This window comes from Phoenix dactylifera, chromosome 2 (genome assembly GCF_051530095.1).
Source record: "Phoenix dactylifera cultivar Ajwa chromosome 2, Ajwa_hap1_PhDact_Kaust_v1.1, whole genome shotgun sequence".
NCBI classification, from domain to species: Eukaryota; Viridiplantae; Streptophyta; class Magnoliopsida; order Arecales; family Arecaceae; genus Phoenix; species Phoenix dactylifera.
The window spans coordinates 11,972,478-11,990,756 of record NC_143191.1 but is presented as its reverse complement, the minus strand read 5'-3'; the positions used below and the strand labels follow the sequence as shown (position 1 = coordinate 11,990,756).

Sequence of the window (18,279 nt, the reverse complement as noted above, 5' to 3'; positions counted from 1 at the left end):
CAAGGAGATCTTGTATCTATTCATATTGAATCCAAGCATTAGGCAATAAGAGGATACATGATCAACCAATAGATGTTTTTAGTGTCAAAGCGCATGCATGGCAAAATTTGGAATGAGCAATAACAAAGAAAAATTTTCATGACAAACTTGCTAGTAAACCGACATATTTCCTGATGTTAGGTTCTAGCTATATCTGTTGATCCGACTGATCCAAATTTGTTTTGTTTTGGAGGCCAAGAGATGTTTAGGAGGTAAAGGGATTAAATATAAAAACTTAGTACCTTTCTAAATTTTGTATTGAGTTATGCATATTTTTTGCATTTAGAATTGCTGCAATGTCAATTTTATACTTTTTATATTTCTCAAGCAGGTCCAAGAATTCATCCAGTTCCAATCATAGCTCTCGGGGATACTTACACGGAGTAAGTTTGGTCCAGATACCAAAAATCCCCGCCCATGCCAGGCATGTGAGTTGCCGGTATCTACTGGAATAAAAATAGCACCAGCCCTATCCCCTCAACTCTCTCTAGCTCCCTCTCGGTGCCTCTCCGTCTCCATGGTGAAAAAATTTTGCCACGCCCATGCCGGGCTAGTTGCAGAAATTTCAGCTTCTATTTTACTCCAAACCAATCGGCCACTATTTCCGGCGCATAGTCTACTCTAAAAAATGTAGCAAAATACAGAATATGTACATACATATATTTAGCCTTATATCAGTTATTTATTGAAAAATTTTTGTGTACTTAAACGTTCTTAAATACTTATATAGATATAGGAATTCTAAAAATATTTTTCAGAGAATCTTGAATGGCAGGAGTATGAATATTTAGTTTCATAGCGGTTATTCACTAAAAAAAAAAATATGACATAATTATATAGAACTAAGAAGTGAGAATATATCTCCCATGCCATTGGTCATTTTAGCATCAAAAAATGCGAGGAAAGCCCATCCTTTGGTTTTAATGATCTTAATTCCCTCTATAGGGTTTTTTCATGCCAACCGTATCAGTGGCATATCAGCACAGTACTAGCAAATTATGGCGTCCACTATTTGATGTGGGCGACAAGAAGCGGACTTATTCCGAGCCCCGCAGGATATTCCTGGGATTCGCTCTAGAATAAATAAATCGCGGGATATACGGAACCTCGCTCCCGTGCACGAGCAGCAGCCTTTTATTTTAGGCTTGGAAGGAACCCCAAGGGAGATGACGAGTGGGAGCCAGGCTCTCTGCAGCAAAACCTCTCTCACTACCCCTGTCTCCTCGTGCACCGCCCGATTCAATTTCCTTCGTCGGATCGCCAATCGTACCGTCCGGATGGCTTCCCCCGACCCCTCCGGCCCTCCCCCTTCCTCCAAGATGGACTCCGCCCCCGCCGCCACGGCGGCCGCCTCCTCCTCCGACGCCGGAGCCGGCGCATCCTCCGTGTCCGCCTCCTCCGCAATCGACTTCCTCCACCTCTGCCACCGCCTCAAGGTCGGTTCCTCTCTCTCTCTCTTGCTTATTGTTTTTTTTTTTTTTTTGTAAATATATATCCATGGCAATGGAGGCACTTGGTTCCAGACGACGAAGAGGACGGGTTGGGTGCGCCGCGGGATAGGGGACCCGGAGTCGGTGGCGGACCACATGTACCGGATGGGCGTCATGGCCCTCATCGCCGGCGACATCCCCGGCGTAGATCGAGACAGGTTAGGGCTTATGATCGGAGCCCCCGCTACCCTTGTTCACGAATCTTGATGTTGTCGATGCTTTTATGGATTGTTATTTGGGAGTCACAATGTTCTTTTCTGGTTCAGGTGCGTTAAGATGGCAATCGTGCATGATATCGCTGAAGGTGGGGTGCTAGATCTTTAGTTTTGGGTAATTTTTCCTGTAATTCTTGGTTCTCTCTCTTTTTTTTAAAAAAAATAACAAAACCTAATATACGGACAAAATTTAACTTTTAGGGTACTAATGCTGTTTGTTGTGGTGAGTTTTTTAATGATGTGAAATAAACTTCTATTTGTTTCCCTAATATCCTTTACAGTTCAATGAGTATAGTCTTCTTACTACGACTTTTGCTTGTGAAATGCCAATCTTTATGTCTTCATTGTTGTAAAACAAAAAAGGATAGGACGGTTAGGCGTCACTGACCCAACTAGGGATTATGTGTGTGTGATTTGACCATGCTATGATCCATTCCACTTCCTTGCTTGCTAATGTAATCTAGTTAGAAACATCAAAGATTGATGAAGTAGTGCTAATCACTTAAAAGAGAAATGGAATAAAGATAATGAGGAAGGGAGAAAATAACAGACAGTTAGCATGTCTTTCCTAAACTATTATACTGGGACTTTAGGTCACAATTTATATATTGGATGTCTTACAACTTCAAAAGGAGTAGCTCTAAATATAATCACAGTATAAGAACAAGCATTTTCCGATCTGTGTAGGTTAGGATCAAGGTGTGGATCAATAAATTTAAGAATGTTTATGACTAGCTTTTGACTTGGTCTCAACTATCTCTAATTTAGTGATGCTTCATGGCTAAGTCAATTTGGGGCAAGTGAAGGCTTACCTCCAAAATGTTGATGTCCAATTGGCAGGTAAGAGGCTTGCTTTATTGGTTACAAAATCTAAGATCATGCATCCACAGAGGCACTTTATAAAGTTCTTCTAAAATAAAGAGGGAACAAGATCTTTCCCAGTTTCATAAGAATATACTGTATAGGGCTATGAATCATATCCAGCAGATCAACCTGCTAGGATCAGTAATTCATCTGGACAAGACAATAAAAGAAGGAATTGTGGTTAATGTTACGATGAATTACGAGTTTGAATACTTGAACTTTTGCATTAGAGATTCAAACGGTAGGAATTTGTTCTTCCTACACATTGAGACGAGAGCATGATCAAAGCACTATGAGAACATTTGGAGGTATCACTAAATTCCAATTGTAGTCTATGTTCCTTATTTGCATGTGTATTTTTTCCCCGTATAATCTCAGATAACATGGGAAAACTTAAGCATAGAGTACAAGTTAAGGGGTTGACTGTATTAATTGGATTGAACAAATAAATACAAGGAGAGCTAACAAAACAAAAGAGAAGGGATTTTCACATCCATCCATCAAATCCTAAAAGCCAGTTATAATCTAATTTTTCAAAACTGATTTAGTGTACCATTGATTGTTGTTTATTTACTTATATGTTCTTTAAGTTATTGCTCTATCTTTAGTTGGTAGAAGAAATGAAGTTAAGAATATATAATATCTACTTACCGATGATTATACTTTGTTGAATCTGGTATTTCTAAAAGTTAAAAAGCAACTCTTTTCTCTATTTAAATTTTCCTTGCAAAAAAAAATAATATTTTCGACATGAATCAAATGTGCCCTTAATTGTTGTTTGTTTACACATATCTTCTTCAAAGTTAAAGCTATGTGTCTTTAATTGGTAAAATAAATGAAGTGAAATATATATATATATATATATATATATATATATATATATATATATTATCTACTGAATGACTATTATAAACTTGAATCTAGCATTCTAAAACTCAAGGCCGTCCTATTCTCTATTTTAACTTTTTTATGGCAAATTGCTTCATTAGCCATTGTTGGTGATATTGCTCCTTCTGATGGTGTGCCAAAGTTGGAAAAGAGTCGGAGAGAAAAAGAAGCACTGGAACATATGTGCAGCGTACTTGGTGGAGGATCTCGAGGTAAATGGATGTAACTATTAGATGTTTTCTCAAACATCTTTTTATTTTTGTAATTTGCAGAGATTTTATTTCTTGGGTTGATATTATACATGTATGTTCTATTAAGTTTTAATGATTTAAAATTGTTTTCTTAGAGATTTTCCAAGAGAAATGCCATCACCTGTGCAAGCATTAGCTCAGCCCATCAGGCCCTACTTGGCATTGCTTAACCTCAGTTTGATATGAATAATAATACCCAATACCATATTTATTTATTTGTTTATTTTCAAAGATTCTTCTGAATTTTAATGGCCTGCAAGAGGACAGCATTTTAGAGGTTTTTCTGTCTTTTCCCTTCATGCAAAAACCATTCTAATTGATCTAGCCAAATAGCTTGGAGCCTATAATGGTTGGAGTGTAGTTAAGATGTATAGTTAGATAAAAACTTCAGATTTAAACTTCCTTCTCATCTAATAGAATTGATAAACTTCACTTGTCCAAAAGATCATCATCTAACAACCATAGCAAACAAGACTAGTTGTGCAATAAAATGCTTGTTTACTAAGAAAATCATATGAAGTACAAGAAACAACAAAACGAGAAGTTGTTTAGTAATCCACTTGACTTTAAAAATAGCATTTTAGCAACATGGACTTTAGAAATTGAATTTTAGCACCCATTGCCACTCTATGCACGTGCTTGTTATTGCTTCAAAAAAAGTGCTTTTGCCACTTTTAAAGCAACAAAACATTTTCGGAGAAGCAAGAAAACCTAGCTTCTGGCTTCTCTTCTTTTTTTGAAGCAGAAGCAACACTAGAGACATGCCGAAAATCAAATTCTAGTTCTTGTTCTTGAAGTTTAACTAAATTGATTCCTTACAATAGGTAAACATTTAGCAAGCGAAGCAACTACCATGCTAGTTTCCTTCTAGGTGGAATACGTTCCTGCATTACCACACTCATTATAGTGGTTAGAATTTGGCGACCATGCATGTCAAAAGATCATGCTAGACAAATTAATATTTGGTGGAAAGACTAACATCATAATGTTTATTAACCTCTATTTAATAATGTTAGAAGAACTAAATATAATGCTCTAAAAGTTCTCCAGGACCTTATCGAACAAAAGCTTGCATGCTAGGATGGGCATGCCATCTGAAAAAAATGTCTTTTTTCTTAATTTCTTAAGATGCTTTATACAGGAAATTTGAAGATAACTTGGTCAAGAAATACTCGTATTTATTCATCATTTCTTTAAATGGGCTTCCTCTTTGAAGTGGTAATCCTCATACAGTCCTACTAGCTAAGGGATCAAATAGCATGCCAACTTCATCATGTTCATGGATTTGTAGGAGTTGCTAAATTTAATGCAAAAATAAAAACTATTTGGCAATGGATTTAAAGTACCGGTAAATATTTGTTTGGTGACCAGTAAGGCACCAGTATTGATATGCCTCGCATATATGTACCATACCGGCATATGTAGTACCTTATTTTTGTTCTACTTGCACTTGAAGGAATACTGCATGTTGGTATGGTGGCGTACTAAACTCTTCCGTACTCTATAATGTATTGACAAAATATTTGTTTGGATATTGGTATGGTACATGCAAAGCAGAGGAGAATCAAATGGTGAGTTATGCAAATTTAATAAAGTGTTGATAAGGTATGCCCTTTCCTAAAGACTAGTAAGTTAATACAATAGGTGGATGCTCGATACAAGGTCAAGATATGCTGATGAAACCCTTTGAGAATAACTAATAATCAAGGTTAGCTATTTCGGTAAGGGGGATGCCTACCAAAAATGATTGACCACTTTTTCATTATTGATTCTTAGGCTCTTGTCATTTAATACTTGTTACATGCATTGTGTGGAATTAATTGTCAAGAATCCTCCCTTGATAAGCAAGAAATGCAAGTTTGCTAAATAAGTAGACAAAAATCACCCAACAGTTGTGACATTATTGAAGATCAAGCATAATGTCATTCTCTTCATCATTCAAGAGAAAAGATTCACATCTTGGTGCATCATGACATGTCTTGCCTATATGATACCATTCCAACAAGAAACAATATGTGGGACACCCCTTGGACTTCAGTTCACTTATGAACTAGGATGTCTAGTGTAATGACCCAGGACCTTATCCAAAAGGGCTAGTCAGAAGATATTATTTAGATTTTTTGATTTTGTATGCGTACACAAGATTTTCCAGCATATAACTAATGTCGGACTAAATTAAGGATTGCTGAACCGGTATCGGGTGCCGTACCGGTCGGCACCTGGTCTGGTTCAGTACCGGGCCTGTACCAAGAGAAAACCAGCCGGAGCCGGAGAAGGAGAAGAGAAAGAAAGAGCGAGCGGGGGAGGGACGGAGAAGGAGAGGCTGCGGAGGCCGCGGGGGGCGGCGGAGGCCGCAGAAACAGGGGACGCAGTCACAGCCTTGGCCTCCGCAGCCCTTCATAGGCGTCCACGACGCTCCTCCCTCCCTCCCCCGCTCGCTCTCTGTTTTTCTTCGTCTTCTCCGGCTCCGATAGCAAACCGGTTTCAAAGCCGGAACTATACCGGTAGGCCATTCCGCATTTCTTGAACTAAATACATCTACATGGTTCCTCCCATTGTCCTAGTTAGTATAAATGGTCTTAGAGCGGACCTAGGCTGACCATATGCCAATCGTGGTGTTTGCGATTGGATTATACCCTCAATGTGGCGAAAGTGTCATGACTTAAATGGGGAGAGCATGTGAGGATATATGTAGACGTATATATGTCCCATATTAGTTGTGTGTTGAGAAGATTTAGGTACTTATATAGCATCAAAGAACCCAAACAATATCTTCTAGCTAGCCTTTTAGAATGAGATCTTGGGTCGTTACATCTAGATCATCTTAGTTGGTACCGGTTTGGATGGATTGGGACAGTTGTATCTTAACAATTAGGATGGAGTAGCATTTTAGGACACATTTTTTTATTTTTCCTCTTCATTCATGTTGTTAATAGTCGTTTAGGAATGGCTCGACCCATCCCAATATTGTATTGACGCAAAACCAAACCAGGACGACTATCGATATTGGGACTTTAGTACTAGCTCAAGAAGCATATTAATTGTATCAGTGCCTCTCTTGCTTGGGTAGTTAAGAGCAAAGCTTTTGATGTACATGGCCGTAGGTGTATCAGCCACCTTGCACATGTGCATTACACATGCAAAAATAAAAGGAAAAAAGACAATACCCTTTGCTTACTCACAAATATTTAAGGAATTAACAAGTGCCATGCCACCCATGCTAGATAATGTTGTTGCCCGACATGGTTGGTGTTGCCATCATTGCCTGCCACTAGCTGATACCTAAAAACCTTGGTACAAGTAAGGTATCCAGTACATATTAGAAAGTTAATGAAAATTTCAACCTTCTTAGTAGAGTTTAGATTCTTGCCTTAATCTTTCCGTCTTCTTATGCACAATAAGTTTTGCTTTCTTTTCTAAGGTTTTAAAAGGATAATTTATCCTACTATCCAAGGTCCGCCGTACCGATACCGATCGGCATACTGGTGACGGCCTGGACCGGTACGAATCGGTTCCATACCGGTCACGTACCGCCGTACCGGTCCCGTACCGGTCCGAACCGGTCCCGTACCGGTTCTCCAACAATAAACCCCCGGTACCGGATTCCACGCTGATTCGGTACCGGCCCCAGGCCGGGCCGGTACGTACCGGCCCGTACCGGCTGGTACGGACTGGTACAGCAGACCATGCTACTATCCTTCACTCTTTTTCTAGACTTACTCAATCTGGCCATGCAAAAAGCTCGGCAATCTTCAAGTTCATGATCATGAAGTTTATCGCATAGGCATGACACAACATCAACCTCTCCTAGCTTCTAATAATCCTTGCATTTTTTTCTTCATGGATCATACAATTTATGGAGGTGTCTTCTTATTCTTCCCAATATTGTATATCCACCCTTGCAAGATTCATTTGCCCAACACCTTGCTCCTTTTTTAAACTTATTAATTAGAGGTTCTTTTTTTTTAAGGGGGTGTTGTGCAAAAAAGGAATGGCCGTGGTGGAGACCACGACTCATGTTTTTCATAATCTAAACCAATCATGCTTTGGGAGTCGAACTTATTTCTTCCTTTCATTCATTTTTTCTTTCTTTTTGTTTTTTCATTTGGCCAATCTTTTTGCAGCTAAGGAAATTGGCGAGTTATGGATGGACTATGAAGAAAATTCTTCTCCAGAAGCAAAGGTTGTCAAGGATTTTGACAAGGTATTTTCCCCATATATCATCTAGAAGTGACTTTGGTTTTTCACTACGAGTGAATGTTGAGGCGTATGACAAATAACAAGTTTTACATTAGTTATATTTTTAAGTTTGTAAATTCTCTAAGTAGATTATCATGAGTGTGTAATCTTCTCTACCAAGATCACTATTTGTGTAAGCATGTTAGCAGCTATTAGATGGACGATTAATTTTTATTATTTTTATTTCTGTGTCTCATGCACATATTTATTATAAATCTCCCTTACTCAATTCTTTGACCAGACTTCCTGTCATACATTAATTATGTTAGATATGTCCATCAAACATCTCTCTAAAACATCTTTTCCTCCATAATATTTTTATAAAACCCCCTTTCATCTCCCTCCTATATCATAGGAACATATCTTCAATAAAATATAGTGCTAAAAAGCATGCATTAGATAATAGTTTTCCATTTTCAGATTGTGAGCTATAGTTCTAAGTTATGAAATCCTTTTTTGTAGAAATTCTAATCAGTACAATATTTTCTCCACCAACATTTCTGTGTTGTTTCCTACCAGAAGCACATGCAATTGATTGACCAAGACATGCATATCTACTTGAAAGGCGATCAAGCTGATTGAAATAGGCTCATATTTGGCTTGTTTTGAAATTAAGCTTGAATTACGCTCAATCAAGTAATAAATGAACCAAGCTCCTTCACAAACTTAAGGTTCAAAAGTATTTAACACCAAGCTTGATTAGACCTGATCAGGATCTACTAGATTACACCCCTACTCACTATAGATACCATTGCTGTGGCATGCCACTAACCCTTTACGTGGGCCGTCAGTGATCATGCTGTCATCACATTAGGGCCTCACCACAATATTGGCATAGGCATTCATTGCACAAACATTGCATCATTTTCACCATTATCCCACCACTCGATTATTGGTGATCATGCTGCTCTCACTTCCTATTCCGATGCCACTACCATATGCAGAGCATACATTTAACTAGTGCTTGGGTTGTTAAAAATAAATTGCCTGAATTTCAAAGTAGACAACAAATTAAGGAACTTGAAATATTTGATGTACCTTTAGCTCAAAATTGAGAAAAAAAAATAAATCTAAAAAATATAAATAATATACCTGTGTGGTAGAAAATTTCATAGAAATGAGTAGCAGCAATGGGTTTGCATTACTTCTACTTAGGTTGGGCAGGACTAAGAACTTGATAATATCAATATGGGTTGAGTCCAAGATGGGTCAAACCATGGTATGCTGTATTGATCGGTACCGGTCGGTACCGGACGTACCGTACCCATACCGATGGGTACCGGTATCGGTACCAGTGTCGGTACGCCTGGCGTACTGTATATCGTACCGTACCAACGCTCGGTACGCCTATGCTAGTGCGGCACCGATACGGGGTTCGGTACCGGTATGGCGAACCTTGGGTCAAACTGTTCAAGCCTAAAACTTGAACCTAGTATAACTTCAAATAAATCATCCACTACAACCGCTGCCCAATCTCTTGGAAACAGGGGGTCTGCCTAACTTGACCCAATATCAAATAGGTTTGAGTTAAACCAAGTAATGAAAAAGCAACCAAAAGATAATAAATAAATGTTAGAATAATAAAAATTTATAACGTTAGAAATCTAGGGAATTGACTTCAAAATAAAAAATAAAGATATCAAAATATAATTAGTTACCAATGTTTAATAAGGGAATATTAAATATAAGGGAAGTTATTGAGGAACAATTGATGATGAAGTAATAGATATAATAAAAATGTTTTACTAAATTTGTATCTAATATGCAGAAGATGTTAATTTGACCTTGGGGAGGGGAAAGCAAATCCCCTCGCTGGACTGCTAGATCTTATACCAATACTGACTACCCATTTCCATTGTTGTGCTTTCTAAAATGGCATACTGCATATCTGAAAGCTGCAGTTTTCTATTTGGAAGAATGGAAAGAAATGGTGAATAATTGTCATGGTGTTCTCTTTCATCGGGCGAAATGTCATAAATTGTCCGTGTTTAATTTCAAACCTCGTTCAGTTTTCATTACTTTTTTTTTATTCCTTAGGTTGTAATTTACAGAATATAGATCAGCTTTGTACCCAATCCATAAGCCATAGAAGTAAGGATAACCTCACCTCGATCTCAACCTTGCATTTTCTGGCTCTAGCACCTGTTGCTTCCTTGCTGTTACATTTATTGTGCTCACTTTTGTTTGAGATGATTCCTTCCTTTACACTAGATAAAAGCTGAACATCTTCTCTGCCCTCTACCTGGGCATCACACCAGAGCAAAACCTGTAGCACAAAGTGAGGGAGGAATAAGAGACTTGTTGCCATCATCTCCTTGGCATGTTTTCATGTCCATCTGAACATGGTCAGGATCTAGTTGGACTGGGCTGAGAGAGCAACATTGTCAGCGTGGAGAAGAATCAAAACCAGGGAAGAGGAAGAGTACTTTGGCTGAGGGAGGAGATATCAACAAATGCAGAAATTGTAGAGGGAATTGAAGAAGTGAAAAGAGCAAATGGCAAATTAAAATGCTAAGAGGCTATGTTTTTTCCCCAGATATATCGCTTTCTTTTGGGATTTTTTTTTTCTTTTTATTGGATGGCAAAGGGTTTATCTTTGTTGCCCATTTAATAGAGAAAAATGAAAATACGTCTGCGGAAGGTACATGAGAGAAGGGGTTCATTTAGATTACTATGATGTAGGCAAGTGTGGTATGGAAGATGCTGTATGATCTCCCAACTGATCGTGTGTTTGTGAGAGAAAAAGTGGCCCAAACTTTCCCTCAAGTTTTCGCTGGTGTTTTTTTTACTATTCCTATTGAGTTAGTTCACATACAGGAAGAAAATCTTTTCGATTCGTTCAAAGAATGCTTGTTCCTCTAACATGAACATATGTCCAGTTGAAAGAAATCGTTAATCTAAGTAAGAGGAAAAGGATAAAAAGATTTTCTTTCTGAATTCTTGTAACTTGTTTAAACTAATGAACTATTAATGTTTGCTTGAGTAGGTGGCAGAAAAATCCTGTGAAGTTTGAAATAGATCTTTCATTTAAACCAGTTAGCTTGTTGTTGTTAATAATTGTCTAGCATACATTGGAGAGCGCACATGTATAATTCATGTATGCACAATGAAAGTCCTTGTACTATATGTGACCTATTATGGTTCAATTCTTGCAGTTCTTTGCAATAGTGATTTGTAACCCATGTTGCACGATTATGAGTAGATAGTCATTTCATGTATTTGCTCTTCCATGATATGTGCCTAACCATTCTTCCTGGTAGGTTGATATGGCTCGATGTTTTGTGATCTATATATTTTAGTGCTATGAATACTCCATCCTCCTCTTTCTGTCCTATCAGTTCATATTATCATTGCAGCTGGCTGCTTTGGAGTCTAACAAGACTTTCTCTCTCTCTTTTTTTTTTGGGTCAGGTTGAGATGATACTTCAAGCTCTAGAATATGAAAAGGGTAAAGTTTCATATCAATCATTCTTGATTCTGTACATTTTGGACATTTTTTTTGTTCAAAAATATGCATGTTCATATTTTACTACATTAACATGTTGAAAGAAAGAAAAATAAATTAATTTATCTTATATTTACTGTAAGTTAATTAGGTGACATTATTAAAGACACCACGAAGGTGCAGGGCCGGTGTCAAGTTGAAAATTAATTGCAACAATACATGTAAGGAACAATATATAAGTGGCAGCAAATGTATGTGGGCCTCAACACGGAGAATGTCAAAAAAGGGTTCATAAGGCCAACTCAAATTAAGAACATAAGGTATGTTGGTTGTTGTCACCCTTCATAATAATGATGAGGGTCATTTTAAGATGTTAATCCTCCTTTCCAAACCCAATGCCAAAACAGCTCCCTTTTCTTCTGAAAAAACATGTATCACCAAATTTGATAACTGAGACAGAATACTAATAATTATTCAACTATTGTCTGATTTGGTTGATGGCCTTCTATTTAACGATGATTGTAGCCTTTCTTTTTCCATTCATCTAAACAGTTTGTGGTATAATAATAAAAAACGGAGGCATAATCATTTCTAAATAGATCATGCTTAACCAAATTAGTCATTAGTTTAATGGTAGGGATTACTTTTTCCCTATTACTAAAATGAAATGCTACATGTCTTTTTAGAAAAACAAGAGGGCTGTTTTAGGATTCAGGAAAAGGAGACTAACATGTCTAAATCCTGGTTGAGGGGAGTGTGAAATATTGTTTCTTGCCGAAATTGTCTCAGTATATATTGACCTTCCAAGATTGAATCTGAATTCTTTGGTTATACTGCTGTGTTCAAGGAGCAGTGAGATTTTAGTAATGTGGATGCTCCATGCTAAAGAATCTTTGGGCTTAACTTTTTTTTGCAGAGCAAGGAATTAACTTGGACGAGTTTTTCCTGTCAACTGCAGGTATGTTTTTTGTGGCCTTCTAAAAAAACACGCCTATATGTTGTAGTTACCAAATAATTTAGAAATCTGATGTTAGCCAAAGGACCTGGGTTTGTTTGGTCAGATATTACAATGCAAGTTAATTATCAAGTAAGTAATCTATATAAAATTCAAGAAGGCAAAAGTTATGAAAGAATCTATGTCTCTGAAAAACATGATGTGCCCCTGGAGGCTCCAACAACCTGTGATCAATATGCGCTGGACATGAGCCTAAGTCTACATGTGCTTTAATGCCAATATGCTTCCTAGCATATTGGTTTTTGTACAACCTGATAAACTATTGCTATATCAACCTTCAAAAAAAAAAAAAAAATCTCTTTTCATCATTTCTCTGTCTCAGTTAAGATCCCCATTGCTAGAATACGGATCAAGTCATAGCACCCACCAGCCACTTAAGCTTATGAAGTAAAACTCTTTAACAAACAAAATGCTTTTTTATCTCTAAACATTTTAGGGCTCTGCAGGCAAATTTCAGACTGACATTGGCAAGGCTTGGGCATCCGAGATTGCATCAAGAAGAAGAAAGGAAGAATAGCACAGAACTTGGGCATCACTGGAAAGGAGGATAGCCATTCTTAATGGAACATCATGCCCAGATTTTTTTTTTTGACTATTTTTTTGCGTTCTCTTACACACCTCCACATATGCCTTATGTTAGGCTTGTCGGTGCACGTCCACTAAAAACTGAAGTGGACTAAGGAATTCCAAAGCTGCAGAACTCTTCAATGTGTTGTATTTTTGAAATTGACCCCGACAATGGATTGCTCGTGGATATGGCTTGGACGCCTTTTATAAACAGGAGCTGACATTTATTACCGTATGCTGGAGGGGGTATTCTTGTAGTGATTCAAGTTCACATCCTCTCGAGTCATATCTCCATTGAAAGGCTAACCTTTGGTATTCTAGTAATCATATTATATAGCATAGCATTGACCTTTTTTGCTGATTCATGTTGGACATCGTATGAAGAATATCATTGGAACGTGTTAAAGAAATCATGTTCCCCGCGGTGATAATGAGCCCCCACTGTCTGGACAGAAGGCATTATTAACAAAAGACACATTCGAACGTCCCAGAATCTCATCGTAGGTATGAGAATTTTTATCCCAAGCAATTTTATCAATCGTGTCACTATGGAATATGGATTGGTTTCTTCATGCCTGATCCATTTGTTAACATGTAATTGGCAGGCCTGGGTACCTCACATTTCAGTCAAGTTAAAGCATTCATGCATTAGGGGGAGCCAGATATGCTAATACAAATTCAAGTGACAAGAAATCATACAGAATCTCTATACGTTATCAATAGAATTACTGGTTCATCCATTCAATTAGGTGTAGTGCGATGATTTGACATGCCAACCACTGTTTTGCTACCGTAAGTTACAGAGCCCGTAGCAGGCAGTACCCTCGAGTAATTCCTCTTGGCAGCAAGACATCACCATTTTTAGCCCCGCCATTTATCCTCTTGGACTTCAAGTCTCACAGCCTTTGCTTCTGCATCTTGACTCTGCTGTATTCCTCTACCTTGATATAGAGAGGACAAAGCTGGGCATCTGCATCAAACCTGAAGAAGCTTTGTTAGTGTGAACTTGTATCGACAATGGGGGGCAAGCTTGGATACTGACCTGAGCACTTTTAGCTTTAGGCCCCTGTAGTTCCTCTTGGGTGCATGAGCCTGTGGTTGCAAACCATTCCATAAGATCATCACGACAATACTGTAGTTGCCATTTATGTCAGATTATCAGAATTTACCTCCATTGCAGATCAGTAATATCCTGTAATTGCTCCTTTTCATGCGTTGCTTGCAGCTGCAAAATGGAAAGAGTTTCAGCATGCAGCTCTAAAACAAGAGTTCAAAATATGCTCCTTCTGCATTACCACATTAGATATTACAAGGCCATGAGTAGTTATAAAACTGTGAATTTGCACCATGAGATGGATAGTTCAAAATGTGCTACTTCTGCATTAGCACATTAGCAATTACAAGGCCATGAATAGTTATAAAACTCTGAATCTGCACCATGAGATGGATGCCAAGGTAGGCTGCCTGTCAAAGAGGCCTAGTGGAACATCCATGTAGGTCATCAAATCACAACAGTACCAGTAAAGTATGTCCCCATCTGAAGCCACAGTGTATTTCATATAGGCATGTTGAACTTTCAGGACAGCCAGCATAATTTTCCCTAGTACACTTAAAAAAGAGATTGTTAATTAAAGATACGGCGAAATAGTTTATCAGAGGAGTACAAGAATTGAAGAAAGTATGCATGTGGGAAGGAGAGGAGTGAAATATAACACTAGGAATAAGAGAACAAGACCACCCAACAATAGAATATCGGAGTAATTAATACTGAAGAATAACATAATAGATCAATAACATTGTGCTGCATGTACTATACTGCGTATGAGTTAGAAGTGTGCTATTAAGTGTTTTCCTTGAATGGCGAAGAAAAAGGAGAATTTCATTCCCCAAGGATAAAAAAGGACACTTCCATTCAGTTTGCGTTTTTCCTACCCAGCAGTAGGAAAAAATGGTATGTTATCATGACACTACTTCCTTGTTGGAATTCTGAACAACAAAAAGGGTGCAGACACATTGGTTGACCATATCAAATTGGAAAATGCTAATTAAGATTTGGGACAGTGGATGATAAAAAACACATACTTTGAGCATAATTATAGAATTTTAGTGGACCCAAAGAAAATAGAAGCAGTGGTGAATTGGCTTTGTCTTACCAATATGATAGAAATCAGAAGCTTCTTAGGTTTGGTTGGATATTATAGGAGGTTTGTAGAAGGATTTTCACGGATAGTTGCTCCTTTGACTTACTTAACCCAGAAACGAGCAAGGTTTGATTGAAACGAGGATTGTGAGCAAAGCTTCCAAGAGTTAAAGCAAAAGTTGGTATCTGCTCTAATTCTCACTCTATCATCCAGTTCCGAGGGTTTCACCATCTATAGTGATGCCTCCAAGAAAGGGTTGGATTGTGTGCTAATACAAAATGATAAAGTGGTGGCCTTTGCCTTTAGACAGTTAAAGCCCTATAAAAAAAACTATCCGATGCACGATCTAGAGCTAGCAGTAGTAGTTTTCGTTTTAAAAATTTGGTGACACTACCTATATGGGGAGCTATGCGAAGTTTTTACTGATCACAAAAGCTTAAAATACCTATTTACTCAAAAGGAGCTAAACATTAGGCATAAAAGATGACTTGACTTGCTGAAAGATTATAATCTAAGCATTAAATACCATCTTGGAAAAGCTAATGTGGTGGTAGATGCTCTAAGTAGGAAGTCAGCAGTGGGCACAACAGCTTTGCTTACTACTCAATATCAAATTCTAAAGGATTTCGACAATGTGCAGATTGAGGTGACTGCAAAAGGTGCTACGAGTATGCTGGCTAGTTTGATGGTGCAACCGACCTTGATAGAGAGAATAAAGGCTGCCCAATCAAATATTACTCGTTTGTGTCAGCTCAAGGAAGATCTAGAAAGGGGGTTGCGACCTGAACTCAAAATTCACTTGGATGGTATTTTATGATTTGGGAATAGACTGTGTATGCTAAGAGATCCTGACTTGAAGAGAGAAATTATGAAGGAAGCTCGCCGGTCTTGCTTCTCTATTCATCCTGGTAGCATGAAGATGTATAGAGATTGAGGTAACTGCAAAAGGTGCTACAAATATGCTGGCTAGTTTGATGGTGCAACCGACCTTGATAGAGAGAATAAAGACTGCCCAACAGAACGATGCTCGTTTGTGTCAACTCAAGAAGATGTAGAAAGGGGGTTGCGACCCAAACTCAAAATTCACTTGGATGGTATTCTGTGATTTGGGAATAGATTGTGTATACTACGAGATCCTGACTTGAAAAGAGAAATTGTGAAAGAAGCTCACCGGTCTTGCTTCTTTATTCATCTTGGTAACATGAAGATGTATAGAGATTTAAGGAAGCACTTTTGGTGGAATGGTATGAAGAGAGAAATAGCTAGATTTGTAGCGCAGTGCTTGGTATATCAACAGGTGAAAGCCGAACATTAGAGACCTGCTGGTTTGTTAGAGTCATTGGAGATACCGAAATGAAAATAGGAACATATTACCATGAATTTTGTCATTGGGCTTCTAAGGATAGCTAAGAAAAATGATGCAGTGTGGGTAATTGTTCATCACCTCACAAAATTAGCTCAATTCTTATCTTTTAGTGTTGACACTCTACTTGATAAACTAGCATGAATGTATATTGATGAAATCATGTGCATGCACGGTGTGCCGGTAAGTATAATATCTGATCGGGCCCCACATTTTATGCCTAGATTTTGGAGGAGTTTTCAAGATGCCATGAACATTGAATTGCTCAATACTGCTTTTCACCCTCAAACTAATAGTCAGTCAGAGAGAACGATTCAAACCTTTGAGGATATGTTGAGGGCATGTTCAGTTGATCTTGGAGGTTGCTGGGATGATCATATAGCTTTGGCGGATTTGCCTATATTAAGAGGCATAATTCTAGCATCAAGATGACACCTTATGAAGCCCTTTATGGAAGAAAGCACAGATCTCCTTTGGATTGGGATGATGTTGAAGAAAAGAAGTTATTGGGTCCTGAGTTAGTCCAAAATGCTAGAGAGAAAATTATATTGATCAAAGAAAGACTCAAGATAACTCAAGATAGACAAAAGAATTTGGCAGAATAAGAAAAAGAGAGAGATGAAATTCCAAGCAGGTGACTTTATTTTCTTAAATGTTTCACTCTCAAAGGGTGTTATGAGATTTGGGAGATGTGGTAAGTTGAGTTCTCGCTATAGCGAGCCCTTTGAGATTCTGGACAGAGTAGAAGAGATTGCTTACAAATTAGCTTTACTGTCCAAGCTATCCAGTGTACACAATGTCTTCTATGTTTCTTTACTGAAAAAGTATGTTTCGGATCCGAGTCATGTGGTGAAGTATGACACATTATTCTCTATGTGAAGACTCAGCAAAGCAACTATTCAGAAAGAGAGGCAACTTGAAAACTTGAGGATGAAATGTGAGCGAGGCATCCGCAACTTTCTGAAGACTCGGATATGTAAATTTCGAGGATGAATTTTTTTTAAGATATAATGTGATAGCTTGGTTTGGGCCCACTTTACTTAACCGATCCGACCCAAAGTTGGCCCAGCTCAAGTCTCTGGGACAGAAAAAACAACAAATCAAGAAGCCCTTGCCCGAGCAACCCTAACGGCCCCCATTAAGGCATGACCGGGGGAGGCACGGCCGGCGCGAAACCCTTGAGGCCGGTGCTAACGGCTAGTGGTTGTTAGAGGTTGTTGCAATCAGTGAATGACCAGCCGTTGCAGCTAGTCAACCAAGCTCATCCTCTCTCGCGCGGCTTCTATATAAACCCCACTCCCTCGATTGATCCCTCATGACTCACCTCCCTGACTCCTTCCTTTCTTCCTTCCTCTTCTTAAGCTCATCGTGCCCTCTCTTGTGCTGCCAGATTTGTGGTCGCAATGCCTCTTTGGAGCAAGGTAAGGTCTCCTGTCTTCTCCCTAGTCTCCCCCTCCTCCCGATCGATTCGGCAATGGTCGGAATCTGGCTAAGGGTCGCCAAGATTAGAAGAAAAACATAAAAGGAAAAAACACATACCTGGTGGTCGTTCCGTCATGCCGCAATCGCCATCGAGCCAGAGGCTCCTTCCTCCCTTTCCCTATTTCTCGTTAGGGCGGGCTCTCGCCTTCCCCCTCCTGTTTTGCGATGGAGAAGAGAGGAGAGCAATAGAGAGGGAAAAAGAGGAAAAGAAAAGAACAAAGAAAGAAAAGAGAGAGAGAGAGAAAAAAATTAAATAAATAAATAAATAAAACCGAGAGAG

The 18,279-nt window shown here is 38.5% G+C and overlaps 1 protein-coding gene across 4 annotated transcripts; it reads left to right on the top strand.

Annotated features, from left to right (window-relative positions):
• The first annotated feature begins 1,046 nt into the window (after positions 1-1,046).
• Positions 1,047-13,248, top strand: LOC103709799 (uncharacterized). Of its 4 annotated transcripts, none has more exons than XM_008795295.5 (8): positions 1,047-1,475; positions 1,563-1,687; positions 1,796-1,833; positions 3,598-3,708; positions 7,872-7,951; positions 11,398-11,434; positions 12,348-12,389; positions 12,893-13,248. In XM_008795295.5, the coding sequence occupies exons 1-8, from the start codon at positions 1,206-1,208 to the stop codon at positions 12,961-12,963; spliced, it is 774 nt and encodes a 257-aa protein (XP_008793517.2). In that variant the 5' UTR covers positions 1,047-1,205; the 3' UTR covers positions 12,964-13,248. The 4 variants fall into 4 exon arrangements, with proteins under 4 accessions (XP_008793517.2, XP_088571466.1, XP_008793519.2 ...); XM_008795298.6 differs by having other exon boundaries at positions 1,144-1,475; positions 12,883-13,248; XM_008795297.6 differs by lacking the exon at positions 12,348-12,389 and having other exon boundaries at positions 1,143-1,475.
• The last annotated feature ends 5,031 nt before the right edge of the window (positions 13,249-18,279 follow it).

What these genes read in the sequence shown, in the direction of transcription:
- LOC103709799 (XM_008795295.5), top strand. Translation starts at nt 1,206, where the DNA reads ATGACGAGTGGGAGCCAGGCTCTCTGCAGCAAAACCTCTCTCACTACC. An exon ending in TTGTCAAGGATTTTGACAAG is followed by an intron (nt 7,952 to 11,397) that starts GTATTTTCCCCA and finishes TTTTTGGGTCAG; the next exon opens with GTTGAGATGATACTTCAAGC. An exon ending in GTTTTTCCTGTCAACTGCAG is followed by an intron (nt 12,390 to 12,892) that starts GTATGTTTTTTG and finishes AGGGCTCTGCAG; the next exon opens with GCAAATTTCAGACTGACATT.